Raw genomic sequence first — 21,556 nt, forward strand, 5'->3', positions numbered from 1 at the left:
TAAATCTTGGCTGCCTACACACACACAGCTCCCAGTCCTCTGCTGGATCAAGCCTGCCACCTTCAGTAAGGTGCTGGCTGCTCAGGCTTGGGCACAGCCTTACCAACAGGACACCATGACGTCACCCCAACAGCCTCATCCCTGCACCGGAATTCCTCTGCTCTTGGAGCTTCTGCCTCATGCTGTTTTACATTTTGGGAGGGATTGAAATGGATGGATCTGTGTTGCTGTCATAGCTGGATGCAACACAGAGGCCGGGCTGTGGGGAGGAGGAATGCATGCAATCAGCCTTAAGCTCCTCCTGGTGCCTCAGCCACAGGTTTGGAGTGAAATGTGAGATCAAGAGCTGCCTTAGGATGGTCCTTGACTTGGTCTCCCTTATACAGTGAGGCCACAGTGACCGCCTGGGGTGGTCTTTGCTGCGCCGGTGCATCCCTGCCTGCTCAGATGGTAGCATCCTTTCAATGATGCATTTCTGGATCAGGCTCTTTCTGAGGTCCCTTTGGACACATCCATCAGTACAGGAGGAGCACACAGTTGCCTCCTGACTCTGGCTGCAGATAATAAATAACAGTTCAGTGGCTTTTAATGTTCCCCTTGAGAAGATGAGTACGAAATATTGTTATTGTGACTCATGGTTGAATGGACAGGGCACTCGGTAGTTCTGCACTGAAGGATGAGCTGTCCCAGTGTGTCCATGTGCTGCTCAAGCTGAGGGCAGGCAGGGAGGGCCAGCCCTGTTCTATGCCAAGTAAATGTCTTATTGAATGTATCCTTGGGTTCAGAGTATAAAGCCGTTGAAATCTACCCCAAGTGGTGCACAGTCAACCACAGAGCATGTAACCATGCTGGGTGATGATCACACCAGGCCCGCCTTTGTCCCCTGTTGGTCCCTGCTGACACTAAAAATATCCTGCTGAGCCTCCAGTGCAAGCTCCTATCTTGCAGCACGCTTGTGATGCTGCTGGTACCCAACGCAGTGGGACAAAAGCCAACCGGGACGCCTGCTGTGCTGCCATAGCGCTCTGTGAGCCCTGGGTGCTGATGTGAGATGATCACACTCCCCGGGATGGAAATAGCAGCCAGAGAGTCTCCCTGGGAGGTCATTGGTTCAGAGTGGGGCCAGCGGGTTCGCTGCTGCCCGAGGGTCACAGCTGGAGGGCCGGGGCACCGGGAGCAGATGTCCACAGCACAAAGACACCGTTGTACCAAGAGCTCTCAGCAATGGGCGGGGAAGGAACCCAAGGTTTCGGCTGTGCCGGGACATCCCTTTGGTGCCGGTGGAGGGCAAGGTGGCAGAATGGCTCCTCCAGATCCAGCGGGATGCAGACATACCAAGGCCAAACCTGCTGAGGTGGACTGGGTCATCGTGCCACTGCGCTGGGCAGAGCCACCCTGACATTTCCCCTCGCGGGGATGCTGCAGGGGGACCAAAGCCACGGGGGTTTCGATCCAAAAGCGAGCAGGGCGGCGGGGCTGAGCAGCAAGCAGGGGGGCTGCCGAGGCTCCGTCCGTGTGTCCATCCCCGGGACGGAGCCGTGCGGCCGCCGGAGGGCAGCAGAGCCCCGGCACTGCCCGCCCCAACCGGCACAGCACGGAGTGGAGCGGGGCGGGGAGGGGGAGAAGACAGAGAGAAGAGAAAAAAATAGAAAAAAGAAAAACGAAAAGAAAAAGGGAAAAAGATGAAAAAGTAAGGTGGGCAGAAGCACTTTTCAAAAGCCAAAGCTATAGCAACGTCTGACTTAAAAGTAAGAATAATAACATTAAGAACAATCTCAGACATGACGTGGTGTTCAACGTCTTAACACAATAAAACTGCGAGAAGGTTTCCTCTGTCCTCTAACTCAAATCACACATCAGGTGTGTGTGTAACATGGGCTGCTGCCTCCCGCAGCCCCGGGGAAGGGAACACTCAGCCCTTACCCAGGAGGTTTTGCTAAAGCGAGTCATTCTGATTGCTTAAGGATGAAAGTTCTCTCCCCCAGGTTTAAGCAGCAATTGCCCTTGCACAGCTGTGGGCAGGAGAGCAGGTGCTGGGGCTCAGCCCCATATCTCAGGTGGAGCAGCTCAGCTTAATGCCCTATATGAGCAGGTGGGTAGGTGCTTGTAGCAGTTTTCTGCTTTGCTGTAGCTTTTAGAGATGGTTTTTTGCTTCTCAGGTGACTCTGTAGGAGACAAATCCCAGCCCTGCCTCCAGCCCCACCACTTTGCTTTTTCCATCTCCTCTGCCAGGTGCACGTGGTGTGGGACCAGGCTGAACCCAGCAGCAAGCCTGGGGGATGCCTTGTGCAAGAAGCTTGTCCTGGCTCTCTGTGTTCCAGCAGTTCCTGGTAAGCTCAGTGTTGTGGATCACTTACTTGCTTTTTGCTGCCGTTTCTGTGTGGGGCGGTTGGCTGGCCCTCATGGGCTGGTACAGCCTAGGGAGGAGTATAGGACAGCCAAAAGCAGGGAGTACATGGCAGAGCAACATGCTTTGAGAATACAATCTTGTGCTAAGAATAGGAGAGGCCATTAAAGCTGAATGGTACGTGGGGGATTTCTGTAGGCATGTGCTGGAGCTGTTAGCTGGGAAGCAGAGTCTTCTGCAGTACAAGTTGAAATTGCAAGGCCAGGAGCTACAAAGCCACTGCAGGAGCTGCCAGCACAGCTCCCCATCCTCCATGCAGTTTTCTGGTCTTCAGTTGGAAATAAAGTAAAACTTCTAAACCTCTGGTGAGATTTATAGTCCTGTCAGCAGTGAAAACCTCAACTCAGTCTTACACTGCCAGCTCTGGTGGGTTTGTCCCTCAGTGATATAGGAAGGATCTGGGTTTGGTTTTCTGTTGTTGGTTGTGTTTTGTTTTTGTTTTAATTAAAACAGCTTTGAGCTTGGGGATGCACACCCCCAACAGTCAAAAAACGACCCCAAGACCTGGCAGTTGCTGGAGCAGCAGTCAGCCTGCTCTGAGCAGCTCACCAGTACTTAGCACTTCCTATGCACCAGAGCTGTTATGTTACGGTGGGGATGAAACTCCAAAAGATCTGCAAGGGACTGCAGCAAGATTTCTGGGTTGTGCTGCTTGGTTTGTGGTGACTTCTCTTTGGGCTTCATGTGAGGAAATGTGCATTCTAGGGAGAAGCCTTCCCAGCCTGTGTCTGCTGAGCAACACCAGCTCACAGGTGGTGCAGCTGGAAAGCTCAGGGTCTCAGTTGAGATCAGTTACTTGATGTGTTAAAAGGAGGTTTGGAGGTGGAAGCACCAGCTGTGATTGCAGAAGTCTGTATGTTGACTTTCAAAGGGTGGAAATGTCAGATCACCAGCTCAGCTGTAATGCAGAGAGAGCTGAGCCAGGAAGGCCCTGGCATGCTTTGCCTGTGGAACAGACCAGGGAGCTTATATGGGGGCCACTCAGTAACAGTATATCCTCCTCCTCCAAACAGTTTGGAGAAATTGATGGCTTCTCTGAATCTGAGGCTGCTTTGGACAGGGGAATAGGAAATTACGGTGTTGGGTGGTATGTGGGCATTGATCTTTACTAGTTGTGTGACTGTTTTGCATCCTGCAGCTCCTCTGTGCTGGGGTACTCACCCTGCTGCTCTGAGCTGATGGGCTACATACTGCCCACATTCACATCACTTGGGGGCAGAACTGTAGAATGGTTTTGCTTGTTTCTGAAGATGCCAAATAATGGGTTAACTGCAGCCCAGGAGGGCTTGGGAAGAACTGTGGAGGCTCCACAAAAGCCTGTCTTCTGACAGAGCTGTGGGAAGAGATTTCTACAGCAGCCATGGAAGTCTTTGCCAACTTACTTGCATTGTTGTGCTTCAACTTCTCTGAAATGTTATCATTATGCTCAACCCAAGCTTGTAACTGCTCTGTTTTTCTGAGCACACAAAAGTAAAGATGTTTTACAGCAATTCTCTGCTTTAACTGTCCCTTTTTCCAGTGCTGTGTCCATCTGCTCTTTTTCCCTACCTGCTTCCATGGAGCTGTTCGGAGGGAGATGCCCATGACATGAGATCTGACAGATGTTTGTGGTGCAGTTTAAGACCTCTGTCCAGCTGTGGGCAGCAGCTGCTTTCCCAGGCTGCATTGGAAATGGGTGTGCAGAAGATGAAGCAGGATAGAGCAGTTTAGCAGTGAATCTCCTTCTCCTGATGTCCCAAGTATATGGGAGAATTCCTGTTTGCCCAGCCCTCTTTAAGCAAAAGCCATGCTCAGGTGGGCAACGTTCTGCAAGGCCGTGCTAATTCTGTCCAATGGAGCACGTGCTGGGTGCTTGATATGCCTTGTGCTGCAGCAGTGAAGCCATGTCCCAGCACGCTCCTGGGACTGCTGCTGGGCCTGCCTTAGAGCTGTCCTGTGCAGGGAGTCAGCCCGGAGCCTGTCCCAAAATAGCTTTGTTCTGGCAGCCCAGCAGACTGTTATTCCTAACCTTTGGGTCAAGCAAGGTAGCGGTGATGCAATGGAAAACCGTGGTCTGCATGCGCTGTCACTGCAGTGGCTCATCCATCAGCTGCACCCTGATCCATGCTGGGCTGCCCGTGGGGAAGGGCGATGGCCCCAGTGCTGCTTTGCCACTGAGCTTCCCCTGAGCAGCATCTCATTGATGGGTTGTGATGCTTTTCTGCATGCAGAGATCTGGTGACTGTGCACATCCTGCTGGCGCCCGGGTCAGGCCTCCTCACCTTGGGTGCTGCTGTAGGTGTAGGGGCCGTGCTCCTGCCATGCCTCTCCATGCAATTACAGCTTTCAATTGTAATTCAAACTTGCTTCCTGCTTGCCTTTCTGTGTTACCAGGGTGAGCAAACAAACACCTGCCAGCGGACTCTGAGGGCCACGTGGCTGCCAGCCTGTCCTTGCTGCGTGTGTGCTCATGTGCACGCTACCTCTGGCCTTGTTTGTGCTGGACTGGGCTCTGCAGGTGTATGCTGAGCTGTTGGGGTGTAGCTGTGCTGCTGATAGCAAAGGGAAAGCACCTTGCTGTTCCTGGCTGTGGCAAGGCCCTGGCCTCACTTGAACTCGGCATAGAGAAGCATGGAGTCCTTGGACAAATGCTGCAGAATAATTCAGTATTGATGATTATCCATCTTCCCACTGAACTTCTGGAGGTTTGGGTTGCTGTTCCTAGTGCTGCAGCACAGGACTGCTTTGTGCAGCTGCAGCATCTGGGTGAGCCCATCTATGGTGGAATGGTAGAGATGCTATTGAGATTTCTCCTTTGCTTCTTTCCTCTTACAATCAGGAATGTAGAGAGGATTTTCTTACATGGCAGAATGAAAACTGAAATACATTAATTAGCGAACCACACTAAATTTGGTTAGGGTGAGCAATAAGGAGAGGGGGGAAAAAAAGGAAATGAACTCAGCTGCAAATGATGTATTCAGGACCTGTACTCTAATGGTGATAGATGAGCAGCCCCTTCCTGTTGCAGAGATCCAGAAATCCTGGGTTTGGGGCAGCCAGTTAGAAGGTGAGCCTCTGCAGCAGTGTGTGATGGAGGGCATTTTTTTGTCCCCTTCTTTCTGGTCTCCCTGGGCTGCCTGCCAGGCAGTCAGACTCATTGACCAGCAGCTGCATTTGTTTTTCCACAGGCTGCTGCAATTGCAGCAGTGCTATCAGTGGAACAAAACCTCTGGGGCTGCAGGTGGTAGGGCTTCTGCTCCTGGGCTTCTTGGGGAGGGTGAGTGTCTTGCATGGGGTTCCACAGCAACAAATACAAGGCGACCCTGCTGGAACTGTTTGTAAAGGCAAATGGGCCCTACAAGCAACGGTGTTGTATATTTAGACTTGCAGATGGATGTGAAAGGGGGGATAAATGGGTCATGCAGCTGGAGTCACTGAGCCCTCCAGTGCTGTGCTCTGAAATAAGGGCAGAAAAATGCCCTTGCTCTGAAGGTGCTGCTGTTTGCCTGGTGCTTTGTTCTAGTGGTCAAACTGGAGCAGATTTGAGATACGTCTGTGTCTGGACTGCTCAAATGTTTGTATGTGACTGGTGGCTTCTGGTAGCAGATCAAGTTGTGCACACCTGCAGGCAGAAGATTTACTGCCGAAGTTGCTCGTCCCGATAAACACACATCCTTGACCTGCAGCCTGATAAGGCCCCAGGAAGCAGCTCTCCCTGGCTGATAAAACCATCCATGCTGGTGCTCCAGCCCTGTGCATGTGGGTACAGCCAGGACAACATCTGCCTCTGTTGCATGCTGCATTCAGCTCATACCTGGGCACTCTGCATTGCTTCTTCCATCCCAGCCAAAACAAATGCAATCTGCTCTCGTGTATGCTGCAAGAGCCCCACCAGGAACAAAGAGGAGTTCAAATATTTGTGCTTGGTTGTTGCTCTTTCCATTCAGGCAATAAGTGCCAACTGCTGCAGAGCCTGGCAGTGTGGGATTTCTGCTGGGCTGGCTCTGGCTTCACGGCCCTGCCGAGATGAAATACCTACAATTAACAGCTGGGTTCTAAGCTGGAGAAAATGACTGAGGGCGATTGAAATCTGGCCTTCAAAAAACAAAACAAAACAAAAAAAAACCCTCAGACTTTCCCTGTGTCAAATGGAGAATGTGTGTGCTTTGTGCACAGTCTCCTGCAGCATAGTGTCACCACAAATGCTGGAGCTCTGTTACTGCCTGGGCTGCTAGATGTTTGTCTGTGCTCAAATACCTCAGCACTCCTGGAGGAAGAGGGAGGAAAAACACCAATACAAACTGCCTTTTGTTGGAAAGCCCCAAGCTCAAAGTCATGTGGAAGGCTGAGATTCTCCAGGAGTGGAGCTATCGTATGGATGAGATATTTGCAAAGTAATTCCAGAATGAGCTTCAGATCTCTGCTGCTTGGTCCCAGGGAAGCTGATGTGCTTCAGCACTTAGTAGGGCCAGGAAAAGGACAGTTGAAAGGACAAAGTGTGAACTCAGCAACAAAGCTGCACTGCTTTGTCATCAGGGGGCCTCTTCAATGCTGAGGGGATAAAGAAGGGACAGACATACCTAGCACCAGGAGTTTGCAAGCCATCCTGCCATTCCTATTTCTCGATAGGGCTGTGGATCCTCTGCTATGCCTGGAGCCCCACATTGCTGCCAGCCCTCCCTCATTGCAGTCTGTGCTGAGTAACTTCCTTTCCTTGACAAACTCTGCTTTCTCCAGTTCATGTGGGATTTTTCCATTTGCCCCACGATTCTTTTTTTTTTTTTTTTTTTTTTTTTTTTTTTTTTTTTTTTTCCTCAGAAATTTCTTATCAGGAATTCACTAGCCCTGAAATGTAAGGGACTGACTCTACAGTCTTAACCACCTTTTATAATTACCTTCTCTTCAAGCTGTACTTCAGAAGATGTCTCCTGAGTTCCATTTTATGCAGCATGCAGCACTCCCCTTATTTCTTTATTATGATATTAAATTACATCATCTTTACTTCAGCTAACTGTAAAATTACTGAAAACTTCACGAGCTTCAGGAAAAACCTATTGTCGGAGACGAGGATTTTTCTGACTTGCTTTTTGGTTGCACGCATTGCACACAAACAGATGAGAAGCACCGTTTGTCTGCTTCAGCAGCTGTCTGCACTTTCAGAAAGGATGGGTTTTGGCAGCTCCTTGAGCTCTCTGCTTCTTCCTGAGGTCACTGCTGAGATGGTGTGAGGACTGAGGTATCTTCACAAAGTGGAGTGGCATGCCTGGCAGAGCTGCAAGAAATGTATGTGCAGAAATGCAGATATTCCAAGCAGAGCGTAAAGGTGGATCAATTCTGTTAAGTCCACACTAGAAATGCTAAAGCTCAAATTGACAGGGTGGCCTGACCCTGCTGTTTGCTGACACTTGAGGAGGCAGTAGAAGTTAAATCCCTCCTGTTCTTGGGGCTCCTGCACTGGCAGAGGGTTGAGGTCAAAGGAACGAGAGCAGGGAGAAAACTCTGGCAAACAGCTTTCCTTTTTCAATGTGACACAAGCTCTTTTCAGGGTTATGTATTTATCGTTGTCTGGTTAGAAGCAGTTGATCGATAACAGCTCCTGCAGCCAGCACTGGGAGTACTGTTGGGAGCTTCCTGGAAAGCACCTGTACACAGCAAACCGGTTACAAGGAGCTGGCTGATAAGGGGCACTGCGCTTCAATGGAGTTAACGTGTCAACGTGGGAGAGGCCTTGGTTTCTTGAACAACAACAAAAAAGGGCAGATGTTATGTAAGCCAGCAGTGCGTAGTCAGTCACTGTGAACTGGACGCAGAACCGGACTAATGCTGCCTTGTTTATCTTCCTCTGAAAGTGTTTGCATCTTGTCCCCTGCCAGAGGTGGTCAGGAAAATATCTCAGCAGCACAGTGGTTCTTCATTCCCACTATCAAAATAGTCTAATGTTGGCAAGTTCAAAGCTGAAGAGCTGGCAAGGTCTTTGCTAAAGGAACACAGTGAAGGGCCAGCCCAAACCTAGCATGCATGTGCTACTCAGGTCAGCTACTGCTTACGCAGGGATGCTAAGGAATTTACTACTGCCATGCATAGAGAAGCCTTTATGTGGGCAAAGCTGTGCTGACAGAGAGAGCTGAGATGTTTCCAGTGTGATGCAGGCAGACATGTGCCTCTTCTGGGCCACAAGAGATCTGGCTAAATTATCATAGGGAGGACAACTGATTTGTCATGCAACAACAGATCATCTGTGATTCAAATAAGAGTACACTTATGCTGTTAAAATGGCATCACTTACTGCAGGGCGTATTTGTCTAACTGAATTTAGCCACAAAATTTCTCTACTCAAACAAGGTTGGTTTGACATGGGTGGCTCTGTGGGCTGCAGCTCATCCTCAGTGACATGCTGACTTTCAGGGGCTGTTGGTGGCTCTATTTTGATTGTTCCTGTTTGTTTTTGTTTTACTCTGAATGCTGTTGTGGCATCCTAATTGTGTATAGAGAGATGCTGAAGCTCACTGTAAGAAGAGCTACATTGCACATTTAGAAAGATGTAATCCTTCCAGCTCCCATCCACATGCAATGGTCAGCACAAGACATGCACACAGGAGAGAACATGAGTGTGCTCCTTGCTGTGGCTGCTCTCCCTGCTCGTGCCTAATGGCTTGCTCTGTGTCATCATCACGGGGATACTGCACCTGTGCCTTATGCAACAGCTGTACCCATACATGTAGCAGCACATTTCTTAGCATGGTCTAATTTGATGTCACAAGACACATTTAAACTGATGTCACAGTAGCTGCACAACTTTCAAGTTGATTTTGTTCCTAAACATGCAGACTGGCAATAACTGGGTCTTCTGCTGGCACAGGTCGATGCAGTTGGCTTTGTTGCCTCTGGATGAGGCTTGAGGTTTGTATGCAAGTGAGATGTTACATTCTCTGGTTCCTGCTCTCAACAGGACAGCCTGCACGGTGAGAAAGGTCTCACTTGAAAGCGTTTGATCTGGGGTCTATGAAGTGCTTGGAGGTTATTTCATGAAAGATGTTATGTTAGTTTAAAAGTGGTCTGTTTACAGAAAAATCTGATTTTCAATATAAGCTCTGCAATTAAAGGAAGTTATGACAGATCCTCATCTTATAAACTACAGGATAATGTCATCATCAAAAAATAAACAAGTTCTCTTGTACCAAATAGTTCCAGTGTTCCACTCTTTCTCCTTGATGCCTCTTATACAGCGCCCTTTTCCTACTTTTCTTCTTCATCCTTATTTTCTTCCCCAGAAGCTATATTTCTATTAATATTTAGCATTGCTGGAATGGTGCAAAGTGTAATTACTTGAACCAAACGGGCTGTGATGTTTTAAATGCAACATGTTTGCATTGCTCTCTGGACTTGGGTCTACATTATTATGGTTGTAGAACAGAATTTCAAATACGCCATCAGGATTCCAGGTATGTGAAGATTTAGGTTGAGACTGAATACCAAATTAAAAATAACAGAGCACTTTCTATCCCTTGGGAATCCCCCAGTGGACACCCTTTCCTTTGCTGATCCCCTTGTGCTCTTCTGGATTGATGTCTGTTCAGCAACCAGCATCCCAGAGAACATCCCATAGAACCAGGTGCTTCTATGGCCTCTGATACGCAGTTTGGAAGCATTTCCAAATTAATGGGTGCAGTCAGATTGCACTTCTGTGCCCTGTGCACAGGGCCAGCTCTGCATCAGGCTGTTCCTTTTACAGAGTTCAACAAGCATACAATGTTGTGGCAGAAGGAAGGCAAGCCAACCTTGGTTATGGTATTTCTCATGTGGTTCACTTAGGGCTACTTTCTGGTTTCTCTGTCTTCATTTTGTTTATTTGCAGTGGAATAAAAGAGAAGCACGTTTAAATATAAGCTCGTATTAATAGTTTGTTGCATCTGGGTATGTTTTCTGTAATTGGGTTATATTAATATTGCTGTTCAAGCCTTGAAGCTGTAAAAACATCCCATCCTAATTGCACAACCTCAGCTCAGGTCCCCCGTTAATATGTGGGTGGATACAACTCTTTACAAGTTTCCCGAGAGACAAAAAGAGTACACTGGTGTCCTGCTCATTATGCTGTGTTAGTTTTAAGCAGCCTCTTGTCAACCAGCAGCCCAGTAGCTTCTCCTCCCTCTGGGTTTTGTGAGGTTAATGCATGAGTCATGGAACATTTGACTGAAATTTCATGAGTCATGGAAAGCCTCTGTAGTGCTCACAGTTCCGAACGATCTTTTCCAGCACTGCCAGGTTGGGTGCCTGCATATACATTGTGATCACATCCAGTAATGCTTTATTGTGTCAACAAAAACAGAATCTTCTGCTGGGAAATACTAGGGTTATCCTGCCTTGTTACTGAGCAACTCACCCGGCTCGTACCTACCCAAGGGGAGCACTGTCTAAGGGCAGAGAATTCCTAAATCATGATCAGCCTTTTTGCTCTCACTTCTGTTCAGATATGTTTTTATTGGTGACTGCACCTCATTGCCTCTGGTAAAGGGCAAACAAATCCAGTGCTGCTTGGTAAGATGCATATATTTCTCATCTTTAGTTGGATGTAACAATTACTGTATTACAGTTAATACCAAAATTAAAGTAGTACAGACCTTGTCATTTACACAGATGAGAGGAAGAGGCAGGAACCAGGGAACTTGAGCCTAAATGCCCTTCAGAAACTCGTCCCTCATTTGTCAGCAGGATATCTTCAACCCCAGCCAGGTGCTTCAACTGAGCTGTGTGTCCAGGTGTTCAATTATGGAGCAAAAATGTCAGATTTGAGCAAGGAAAAAAAAATTAAAACTCAGACATCTCAGTAGACCTGGATGCTTAGTTTGGTGGTTGTCATTGGTTTTTGTTTTCTTTTTTTCTTTTCTCACTGTAAACCAAGTCTGGAAGCACTAAACAGTAGAACTTTCCTGATGTTCCACTGGAAAGTTTTCCTCTCCTCATTGCTTTGGGCTTCTGTGCTGGAGTATCGTCCCTTTTTGCATATTTCTAGGAAGGAGAGATGAAGGATTGTTTCTTTGGGCTGTAGCAGTGAGCATGCTGATCTCAGCAGTGTCAAGACTTACTACACTGTGCACCTGTGCTCAGTTGTACATTTCTTTGAGGCTCCCTGTCCTTGTCAGTTGAAAAGGCTGATTGATAACACGTCTAGGGGAAGAGCCTGATTTTTCCCAACCGCTCTTTCTTTGTATGTGTAGGAGCTGAAATGATAACATCCAAGGCCAGAGTTAGTCCTTACTGCTCTTATTTTGCTTTTAGAGAGATGTTCTCAGTCTCTGCTCTGTGAGGCTGGAGGGAGCTGAGCATTGCACATCCACCTTGTCCAAGGCTGTGCTTTGACCTTGCTTGTGTCATTTCTGCCAGATGCTTGCCCAACCTGCTCCAAAAATGCTCCCACACTGCAGTGCTCTGCTGCCCAGGCAGCCTGCTTGCATCCAGACCCAACCACACAATAAGATGTTAGGGACAGAGCTCCTTCATTGCTGCCTGACCTCATTATATCTTGTCCTATCCCTGTGTGCATTGCTCAATGCTACAATCTAAACAGCTGTTATTTACGTGTCTGCAAACTTCTCCACTGTCTCTACATGGGATGAGTAAAGAGTAGTGCCTACCTGAATACTGTCCTCCTGACAAACCTCAGTTTCTCCAGGATGGGCCTCAGGGGCTCTGTGCATGGCAAGGATGCAGGTGGGGGGCTGGGGGTGCTGGTGATGGACTTGCTTGTACCCTGTCTGGACCCCACCTCATGTAAGGAACTGTGTGATGATAACCTGCTGACTCACAGGCAAGCAGTGTGCACTTTGGCAAGCAATAGCTTCCCATTAGTCTGAAAACAAACTCCTCTGAGGGGAAGATTTGCAGACTTTCATTCATTGGCAAACCTCAATGCAATCAGCTGTTTGTCAGACAGGTTAGGTAATGATCCTTCACGTGGGCACTTACAGGTTTGAACACTAAGTACTGCCCCACTGCCCTCTGCCAGCAGCTGAAATGCATCTGATAATAAAATGCAGGGGAACCTGTGGAGCCCCTTGCCAGAGCACCTTGCTGAGTGCATTAAAACATCACCTTCAATAATTCATGAAATCTGTTCAGGGAGCTGGTGTGTACGTGTGGGGAGGGGGTAATAAAATATCACAGAGCTGGCCTGCCAGGATAATTGAGTGGCTGGTTAAATCTCTCAGTGTTATTAACCAATAAAGGGGCCCCAGTGTAAATAAATCCAGACTGAATGTGACAGGGCTAGGGAAGTGCAGGGAAAGCAGTACTTCCTCTCCTGCATATGACATGAGGGGCAGCTGCCATTGGAATGCAGTCTGTGCTTTGAGTTCAAACTTTCAATTCTTCCAGCCGTGCTGTCCCATGTTTAGGTGCCATCTAAAGGTCTGATCTAGCTGTGTGCACAACTGCAAAGCTGTGAGCAGTCAGTTGCAGGTTCTGAACTCCGTTGCTTAGTTCAGAGCCTCCAACACCAAAAGCTGCTGCTGCTATGAGTGGGGCATCACTCCCTTTCTCAGATAAAAGAGCTTTCCTGGAGCTGGAATGCTGTTTCCATAGATCTTGTGTGAGACATGAACAAATACTGCTAACATAACTTAAAGCATTGCTGTAAACTTACAGATGTTGTCAGGGCTCCAAATAACTTTAGCCAGTCAGCCTCTCCAGGAAGGCTCTGTGACATGGCTGCATTCAGCATGCACTTAGCCTGGTGCTGAGCCATTGAGATCTGAGTTTTGCCCTTACTGATAGTTGGGCCGGAATCAAAATTAGATACAGGTATCTGCAATGAGTAAGATTAAAAGGTGTAATTTTTATTTTCCATTAAATACAGCCTGCAGCTTGTCTTCTGTTCCATTAATGCTAAGCTAATATTTGCTTTCACTATGTAGATATTAGTGGAACTATGTGTTTTCCTTCCACCAAGGGATTCTCGGCCAAGGACTGCGTATTCAGTTCTTTTGCTCCTTCCTGCTGGATCTGGCAAAAATGCCAGCATTCAGGCTGGTTTTGGCTCTGCCCGGACGCTTCTGGTTAGGTTTGATTATTAGGAAGTTTGTGGAAAGCATATGTGTGTGTTACTGCTTAAATACATCAAAATTTTAATTCAATTCTTAATCTTCAAAAATAGCATCTGCTTTTCATCCAGATGTGCTCTGAAGCTAAGCCATACTTTATCACTCCTCTCGTGCTAGGCTGTCCATCTTTCTTGGCCAAGAAATAAAATAATTTTCAAGATGTGATGCTGCCATTTTTGCAAGGCAAATTTATTACCCAGAGCAGCACTGCCTGTGTCCACCTATGGCTGCACCACAGCTCATCTTAAAGCTCATCTTAAGGTTGAAGCTTCCATTTCACATGACAAGGAGATGTGTAGCCAATTAACAGTCTCAGCCCCTGTGCAGCCACATCTTGCTCATGTGCTGAAGCCTCACAGTTTGGCATTTCCCTTCTTCCAGAAGCACTGGTATGTTTGGCTGAGACCTTATTGCCTCAGTGAGGCAACAACCATATACAGAAAGATTGCAAAGGAGTGCCATGGAGATTCCTTCTGTGTACTGCCGAACTTTGATGTCAAAAGAGATATGTGCTGATAGAAATAACCTGCTCTGTATGATTGTATCCAGCCAAGGATTCCCCCCACACCTTTCACTGTTGAGCATACAGTTAATTTACCCACAGGCTGGACAGAGAACAATTTAAGCCTGGAGGAAAGTCTCCCTTCTGTTTTCCTTCAAAATCTTTTTGCTGGGTTTTCTTGTTCACACATAATGCCCCCGTGATCCTGTAGCTTTAACCAATTCCACAGCACCGAGCCAGGGGCAGAGATAGCTACAGTGTACCTTTGCAGCCCTGAGGTAAGGACGGCACTCCTGGATTCCTGTAGACAGAAACAGATATATTTATGCCTGCTGATTACAACACACTATTGGAAAAGAGTATCGTTTGAACCACCAGGATATCAGCTGCCTCATTGCTTGTCTTCACATGTGAATTACAGAAAAGGATAAAGTTGCATCAACTTGCAAAAGAATTTTGAGAAAATATTGTGAGGGTTCCCACAGCTGGGTGTATGCTTGTGTTTTTCTCCACCCATTGTAAATCACAGCAGTAGGCCTTACCTCAGCCATCCATTAGCAAATTGTGCTGTGTGTTTTGCCTCCATCTGAGGAAGTAGCTGGATACCTGTTAGCGATAGCATTCATACCATTAGCAAATGGGAGACTACAAGAGGAAAGCAGAATTTACATGCGTTGGATGCTGGCCTAAATACACTCTCACTCAATTCTGGACATCAGGAAGGAATTGATAGAGCATAAGTATTTAATCAGCAAACCACAGAAAAAAAATATTGTGAGGAATTCTGTGAATTAATAAGTCTCAGCCCTCTTTGTTCCAACATCAACAAGCATTTTGCTAATAACGTGTGTCTGCAGGATGCACTCCAAACTGAATTTGCTGTCAAGTAGCATTGTACCTCATTAGTTGCCAACTGGAAATCTAAAATCTCTGCAAAATTTGTTGAAATATTTTCATTAGTCTATTTTTGGAAGATGAGTTGGAGTGCCCTTTAAGTGCTACAAAAGTTAAGTGGTCAATACCAAGGTCATGCTGGGCACCAGGTGTGCACACAGCATCCAGCACCACCTGGTCCTGATCCTTGTAGAGACCTCTGAGTACCTTCAGTATTTTTGTGCTGCTTTGAAGCCCCACTTATCCACCAGAATGCTGCCCAGTGAACCTTCAGGCATGCTTATAAACAAAAGCACTTTGCTTAGAATGATAATAAATGTCGGTGGAGAGAGTTCACTGCCTGGCCACGTGTGCCAAAGGCAACGTTAGAATGCAGGTTTCATAAAACCTATTTAGATTACACATTTCTTTTTGCAGCCCTCAGCACACGCAGGAACAAACAAGTACATGCAGTACACAACAAAGAACATTCACCACTGCAACATTTCAGCCTCTGGTTGAACAGCATTCATATCAGCCTCCTCTGTGCCGTGCGCAGGAGCTGCATGTCTGCTGTGATGGCACCATGGAGGCAGCAGCTGAGGGCATCGGTGGTCCCAGCACAGCTGTGCAGCACTGACCATCTGGCCCTGGGGCCATGGCTGCTGCCCAGAGAAGGAGGATATGAGATTTTGCCAACTTGAAACGTTTCAACATGCATTCTTCACTTCCTGCCTTAAATTTTTGCAAGCGTTACGTTCTGTGTTAACAGCAGTGGCTCTTACACAGCCGGCAAATTCCTGTGCCTGTCACTTGTTGATTAGCTTGATTTTGATTTCGTAAGTTTTGTGATGCTTTCCATTTTACTGTGTTTACTTTTAAAATCACTCCTTGCAATCATTGACAAAAGCCTGAAGTTGTGGAGAGCGCGGGCCTCGGACTGAGAAAGCACACAAGCAGCTGAAGCACACTAGTTTTAAAAGGTAACCTTTTTTTAATTGTGAGGCTTGGCAGCACTGAAATCACACACAAACCCCAGCCTTGTGATGGTTCAAAGGTCCCAACAGACACTGCCGAATGCACATACTGTCCTCCTCACGTGGACAAATCCCACTAAACTCGTGCTCATACTGCTGGAGTTGGAGGTGCAAATAACCTCAGATCAACCACTGCAATGCCTGTATCTGGGTCTGGGGCACACTGCCGTTCTTCTATCAATGTTTTAAGCACCGTGAGCTTTGCAGCACGAGGGGCAGCAGCCCACAGTCCACACACTGTTCCAACCGCTGCTTCAGAGCAAGGCCTGGGGTAGAGGCGCTGCCTGTTCCCAACTTCTTCCCCAAGCAGTGACAACCACAGTTTTTGGGTGTCACGATAGGGAGCACCCTCAGCACCGCACGTCAGCTTCGTCTTGTTTGAGAGCCTTGTTTGTTTGCACAGCCACGTTACAACAACAGGAAGAGCTGATGGCATCTGGGTGCATCCCACCAGCACCAACCAGTGGCACACCAGTGAGCAAAAAGCAAAATGCACAACAGGTCGTGAGATGTGTGCTGGAATATTTTGTTCTCATGTGGGCACTTTGATAAGGATGCAGACAGGAACACGGCGTGTGTAAGGGATATAGAAAGAAGCCCTGGGTGCGGGCCGTCCTGCTGCTCTCAGAGGACGACAGAGAGCAGCAGAGGTGAGTGAGCCCACTGTGTGAGGCCAGGGGCAGGGGGAGGAGGAGCACCCAGGGGTGCTGGCAGACCTGCGGCCCAGCAGGTGCTTTTTGGGCTAAACATTGAGAAATTCGCCATTTGTTTGGTCATTTCTGAAAGACTTTGGAGGTCTCAGGGTTGTGGACAACGGGCAGGCTGCACTGGAAGAAGCCCCCCGCAGCGCCAGCAGCACCGCGCCGAGCGGGGGTGCCCGTGACTCAGTGCCGGCGGCGACGGCGCCTTTAAATGGTCGGTCTGTGGCCCCCGGAGCTTCAGTTGGCCGCCGTGCCGTGCCGTGCCTCCTCACTGTCGCGCACCGCGCCTGCGCGGCCACCGTCGGTGCCGGCTGTTTTCCCGTTGGCGCCGTACTCCGCGTAGCTTTGTCCGATCGCGGGCGGTAGGGAGGCCCGTAGGGGTGACGGGGTGACCCCGAGCCGCCGGATACGAGAGGACGGTGGGCGCAGGCGGTCCTTAAGGTGGATCGGCGCTTAAGGTGGACTCGGAGTTAAGGTGGATCGCGTTTAAGGTGGACTCGCCGCCAAGCCGCGCCTGCGGGGCGGGCAGGGCCGGGCTTCGGCATGGGGAGAGGCTCCTGAAGCGGCCGCCGGAGGAGCAGCGCCGGCCGTCCTGAGGAGGAGATGGGGGAGGCCCGCTGCTGAGAGCCAACTTCTCCCGGCCGCCAACGATGAGCAGCGCGCAGCCCCGCAGGCAGAGGCGGCCCATGGACGGAGGCGAGGCGGGGGAGCCGAGCCAGATGCCGAGCTGCCGAGGGGCTGACAGGAGAGCGGCTTTCCCCCTCCAGCGAGTCTCCAGCTCCTGACTGCTCACCGGGAGGAGGAGGGGGGGGGGGGAGGCCGTTCCGCCGTCTTTTGATTGGGAGAGATTTAATTTTCTTTCGAGGGAGCTCCTCCATCACCGCCAGCAGCCCTCAGCGCCGCTTCCCGGCCCCGAAGTTGTCCCGGCCGCGGTTCCGCCGCCCGCAGCGCCATGGAGACGGTGGGGAAGTTTGAGTTCAGCAGGAAGGACCTGATCGGACACGGAGCCTTCGCCGTCGTCTTCAAAGGCAGGCACAAAGAGGTGAGCGGCCCTTCGGACGATTTTTACCGTGTTTTTTTTTTTTTTTTCTCGCCTGGTTCGTGCCGGGCTGGGGGCAGCGCTCCGGGTGGCGGCGAGGCCCGCTTTGTCCTCGCCTCCTTCTCGGCGCGGTTCTGCCTCTCGCCGTGCTCCACCGGGAGGGGAAGCGGCTCGATGGACAGCGCAGGGAAAGCCAGCTTGCTGCGGGCCTGCCGGTGTTAGGTCTTGGGATAAGCCGTGGTTCCCACAGCGTTTATTTCTAGTGGTTAAATAAGGGGATAATCGTCAACAAAACCCCAAACCTCGGGCTTTTCTCCTTGTGCTGGCACAGCTTGGGACGAGGCAAGTCTGAACATGCGTTGGGGCACTGAGCACGGGCCTTTTCTGGTGCTGCAGGACGCCTTCCAGCAGTGCCAGCACCCTGATGGAGGCTGCTCACCTGGCCTGTGCTAATGGGGAAATGCTCTCTGAATTACACGTGCACTTTTCTGCTTTCAGAAACCTGAGCTGGAAGTAGCTGTGAAATGCATTAACAAGAAGAACCTTGCAAAATCACAGACTCTGCTGGGCAAGGAAATTAAAATACTTAAGGTAAAGGCCGACAGAGGTCTTTTTCCTTTTTCAGTCTTTGTTACCTATGCCCTTTGTTGCTCTGAGCTTATTGTCTTTGTTTAATTTTTTCTAGGAACTGAAACATGAGAACATCGTTGCCTTGTATGACTTCCAGGTAAGTACATTCAATTACGGCAAAGCATTCTAGATATGGGTGAGGTTGAGTGGAGTTTTTGGCATTTTGTTTTTTTCAACAGATGTTTGTAATCAAATGTATGTGTTCTGGGGAAAAGGCCTTCTCTCAAGATAGTGGAAGCTCTGTTTTCTCTGTTCTCCTTGGACAGTGTGACAGATTGTGTACGGACTGTGCTCTGGAGGCTAGAACTTCTGCAGCTGGGAGTTGGGGTGGGGACTCCGGTTCTCAGGATGCTTATGCAGCAAAGTGCAATGTGCTGGAAGCTCTTAAGTTCTTAAAACGTTAGAAACAAAACTTGCAGGAGTTGCTCTGGGCACTCCTGCCTCTTGTTTTTCTTTCTCTGGTCTGAAAGTTTCATTTTTCCCAGACAGTATAGAAATAGTGTGAGCATGACTTTGTAGCATATGATTGCCTCCGTTCCTGAGGATTTCCATCAGCGTTTTTCTGCTGTCCTTGTGGCAATCAGTAAGTGTTTAAAAATTGCGGCAGGCATTTTTAGATGACTGTGGTTTCCCACAGCTGATTTTTCCCTCAAAACCAGCTCTATCTAAAGGGCTCTGAAACATGACTGCTCCAATGACTTTTCTTTCCCCGGAGCATTTTGTTAACCTCGTGGCCTAGCAGGGTTCTATTTCTCTGGCATTAGCGATGCTTTCTGTGAGGAAAAACCCTGCAGGATCAGAGCGTGAAACGGAAACCCTCAGTTTGTGGGCAGATAGGACGGAGGGCGGCCTGGGGGACGCGGCCCCAGTACAGCGCCCGGCGCCGGGGGTCCCGGCCCGGTGTCACGAGGCCGGTGTTTGTTGACATTCCTCCTCCTCCGCCGATTGGCTGCGGCGGCTCTGCGTCAGGCGCGGCGCGACGGCTGATTGGTTGGCCCGGCCGCAATGCCTGCTGGGTGTTGTAGTCCTCTGCCCCCCCAGGCCCTGAGGCCTGAGGGCCGCACCGCCCCGCGCCCCTCGGCCGGGCGGGTTCCTGGAAAACGAAGAGTGTGACGGTGCTGAGAGCGGGTGTACGGGGCGGGGGGGGGGATTGGGGTGATCCAACAGGGAGGACTGGACGCTGGGAACAGGATCGATTCTTGGAAATGCCCTCTGGGTGATGAGAGGCCACCTGTTCGCTACCTGCCCCCAGGCTGAGGTGAGGAGCTGGGGCGGCCCTGAGCGGAGCTCCTCGTTACGGGCTCTGCTGTGTTAGCAGCCAGCACCGGGCACGCTGCTCTGCGGCCTGGCTGGCTTGGTTTGTCGGGCAGAATGAGGTGATGTAGGTTGTGTTGGGGGGATGTGGCACTCCAGGCTGTGAGATCTCCTCTGCTGCCCGTTGGCCTGTGACCAGACCCAGCCTGCCACGGAGTCGTGTGAGAGAAAATTACCTGCAGAGGTAATAGTGCAGTGCTGCGGAGAGCTGGCTTCTGCCCGCCTTGCCCTTCCTCTGTGGGAAAGACCATTGCTTATTCATCTTCATTCATAGCTGCTTCATTCATAGATGCATGCATGTTTACCCTTGCAGATGTCACTGTGGCAGTTGCCAGTCCTTCCCGGTAGATTTTTCTGAAGCTGTGGGGGTTTATTCTTCTATTACGACATCAAAGAGCAAAAAGGAAAAAATAGCTTCTGCAAATCTTACTGTTGCCCTGTAGCTTTGTCTGTCACTGTGTTTTGTCTTCCTTTTCTCTGCACATCCTCTCAGCAGTGACTTGAACATTTTGTCACATCTTTCTTGCATACAAGGAAATGGTTGCCTAACCCACAGTGGCTGTAAGTCACTGATTACACCCAGTGATGCTTTCGTTTACATTTTCCTAGTTACGAGTTAACACTAAGCAGGCCTCATATAAATCAAGATTTTTGATATAACGCCAGATTTGCCTCAGACAAGCACTTGTAGAGCTGATATTTAATACCAGCAGCAGCTCACACCATTGCACACATTTAAATTTATTCTTCAATTTATGAAAAAATTGCCATGTTCCTCCTTGGCTCATAAATACTGACAAAGACCTATGACACAATATCACAAAATAAGGCACTTACAGGGGATAAATTAGTACTGATGAATGGTTCATGCACAGCAGTGCAGTGTCTGGACTTTTATAAATCCCCTTGCTGGAGTCCTAAGAGCAGCACCATTATGTGAGAGCGGCTCACAAAATGAAATATGCATATTTCCATTATTATGTGCTCATATATTAATGAAAGGTGCTGTGAGTAGTTGAGGAGCCTAAAGAGAGAACCCCTGCTCAAGAAAAGGATAAACCATATTTTGTTGCACTTCTGAAAGCACTCTGTTTAGTGTCTGTACAGAGTTGTGCAGCAGATCTTTCCTAGGCACAGGAGATGTTTGGCATAAAGTGAAAACCAGATTCTTCTCTGTTCAGGGTGTGTTAGTAGCTACTGAATAGCTGCTCGCTCCTCGACTGGCTTGCAGAGGTTGGGATTTTCCAGACTGCTGCAGTTGAGAGGAGCGCAGTAATGCAGGCATCTGGAAAGCGGGAGTCTTATTACTCTTTGAAGAGAGCCAGTGAATCCTTGTTCATTAAGGTGGAAATTAATGACAGCAAGGATGCAGTTATTTCCACTGTACAGGATCTTGGTTTGGAACAGGTTTCTTACAGCATGAACTTTAAAAGCAGTGAGGATCAGCTCAACCTTTTGTGCATGCCGACAGCGAAAGCTTGGCAGCGTGTCGTCTGCTTTATGAGTCTCACTTTTGTGTGTGGTTTTTCTTTTTTAACACTGGATGTTGAATCTGAGTTTGGTTGTAAATTACTTGAGTAGTTAATAGGGTTGAATGATACTAAGGTAACTTTTGAACTTGTTGGATCCTGAAAGGACTGTGAGCTGGACTGTTTCCTCTAGCACTGTTTTCTTCCCTGTGCCCCTCTTGTACCAGGAGGCTTGGTTGAATAGGTGCCAGCTGAAGACATAATGTGACTGTTGCAAAGCAGCCGTAGCCCAGCTGCCCAGGGCATGCAGGAAATTTGCTGTTCCTGGATATAAAGCATCCTTTGGATGTTAGAAAGCATTTTCCTATGTGAAATGGGAAGAAGGACCACTTTTCCTAGGTGTGTGTTGTGATCTGAGCTTCCTATGGCAGCTAAGCTATGGCTGATTTTGTGGGAGTATGTATATATGTGTGTGTATATATATATACATATATATATTTATTATTTTT

General features: G+C 48.8%; 1 protein-coding gene across 4 annotated transcripts in view; it reads left to right on the forward strand.

Moving 5' to 3' along the window:
- Positions 1-154: 154 nt before the first annotated feature.
- Positions 155-21,556, forward strand: part of ULK1 (unc-51 like autophagy activating kinase 1) — a 91,440-nt gene continuing 70,038 nt past the window's right edge. For 3 of the 4 annotated variants that reach the window (XM_048964540.1, XM_048964538.1, XM_048964537.1), the window contains exons 1-4: positions 155-2,330; positions 17,461-17,637; positions 18,133-18,225; positions 18,320-18,361. In XM_048964540.1, the coding sequence (XP_048820497.1) occupies positions 2,280-2,330; positions 17,461-17,637; positions 18,133-18,225; positions 18,320-18,361 (363 nt within the window). In that variant the 5' untranslated portion in view covers positions 155-2,279. Of the gene's footprint in view, positions 2,331-16,840; positions 17,638-18,132; positions 18,226-18,319; positions 18,362-21,556 lie in introns of those variants that run through there. The other variant, XM_048964539.1, reaches the window with a different exon arrangement.

The sequence above is a fragment of the Lagopus muta genome, chromosome 17 (assembly GCF_023343835.1).
Source record: "Lagopus muta isolate bLagMut1 chromosome 17, bLagMut1 primary, whole genome shotgun sequence".
Lineage (NCBI taxonomy): Eukaryota > Metazoa > Chordata > Aves > Galliformes > Phasianidae > Lagopus > Lagopus muta.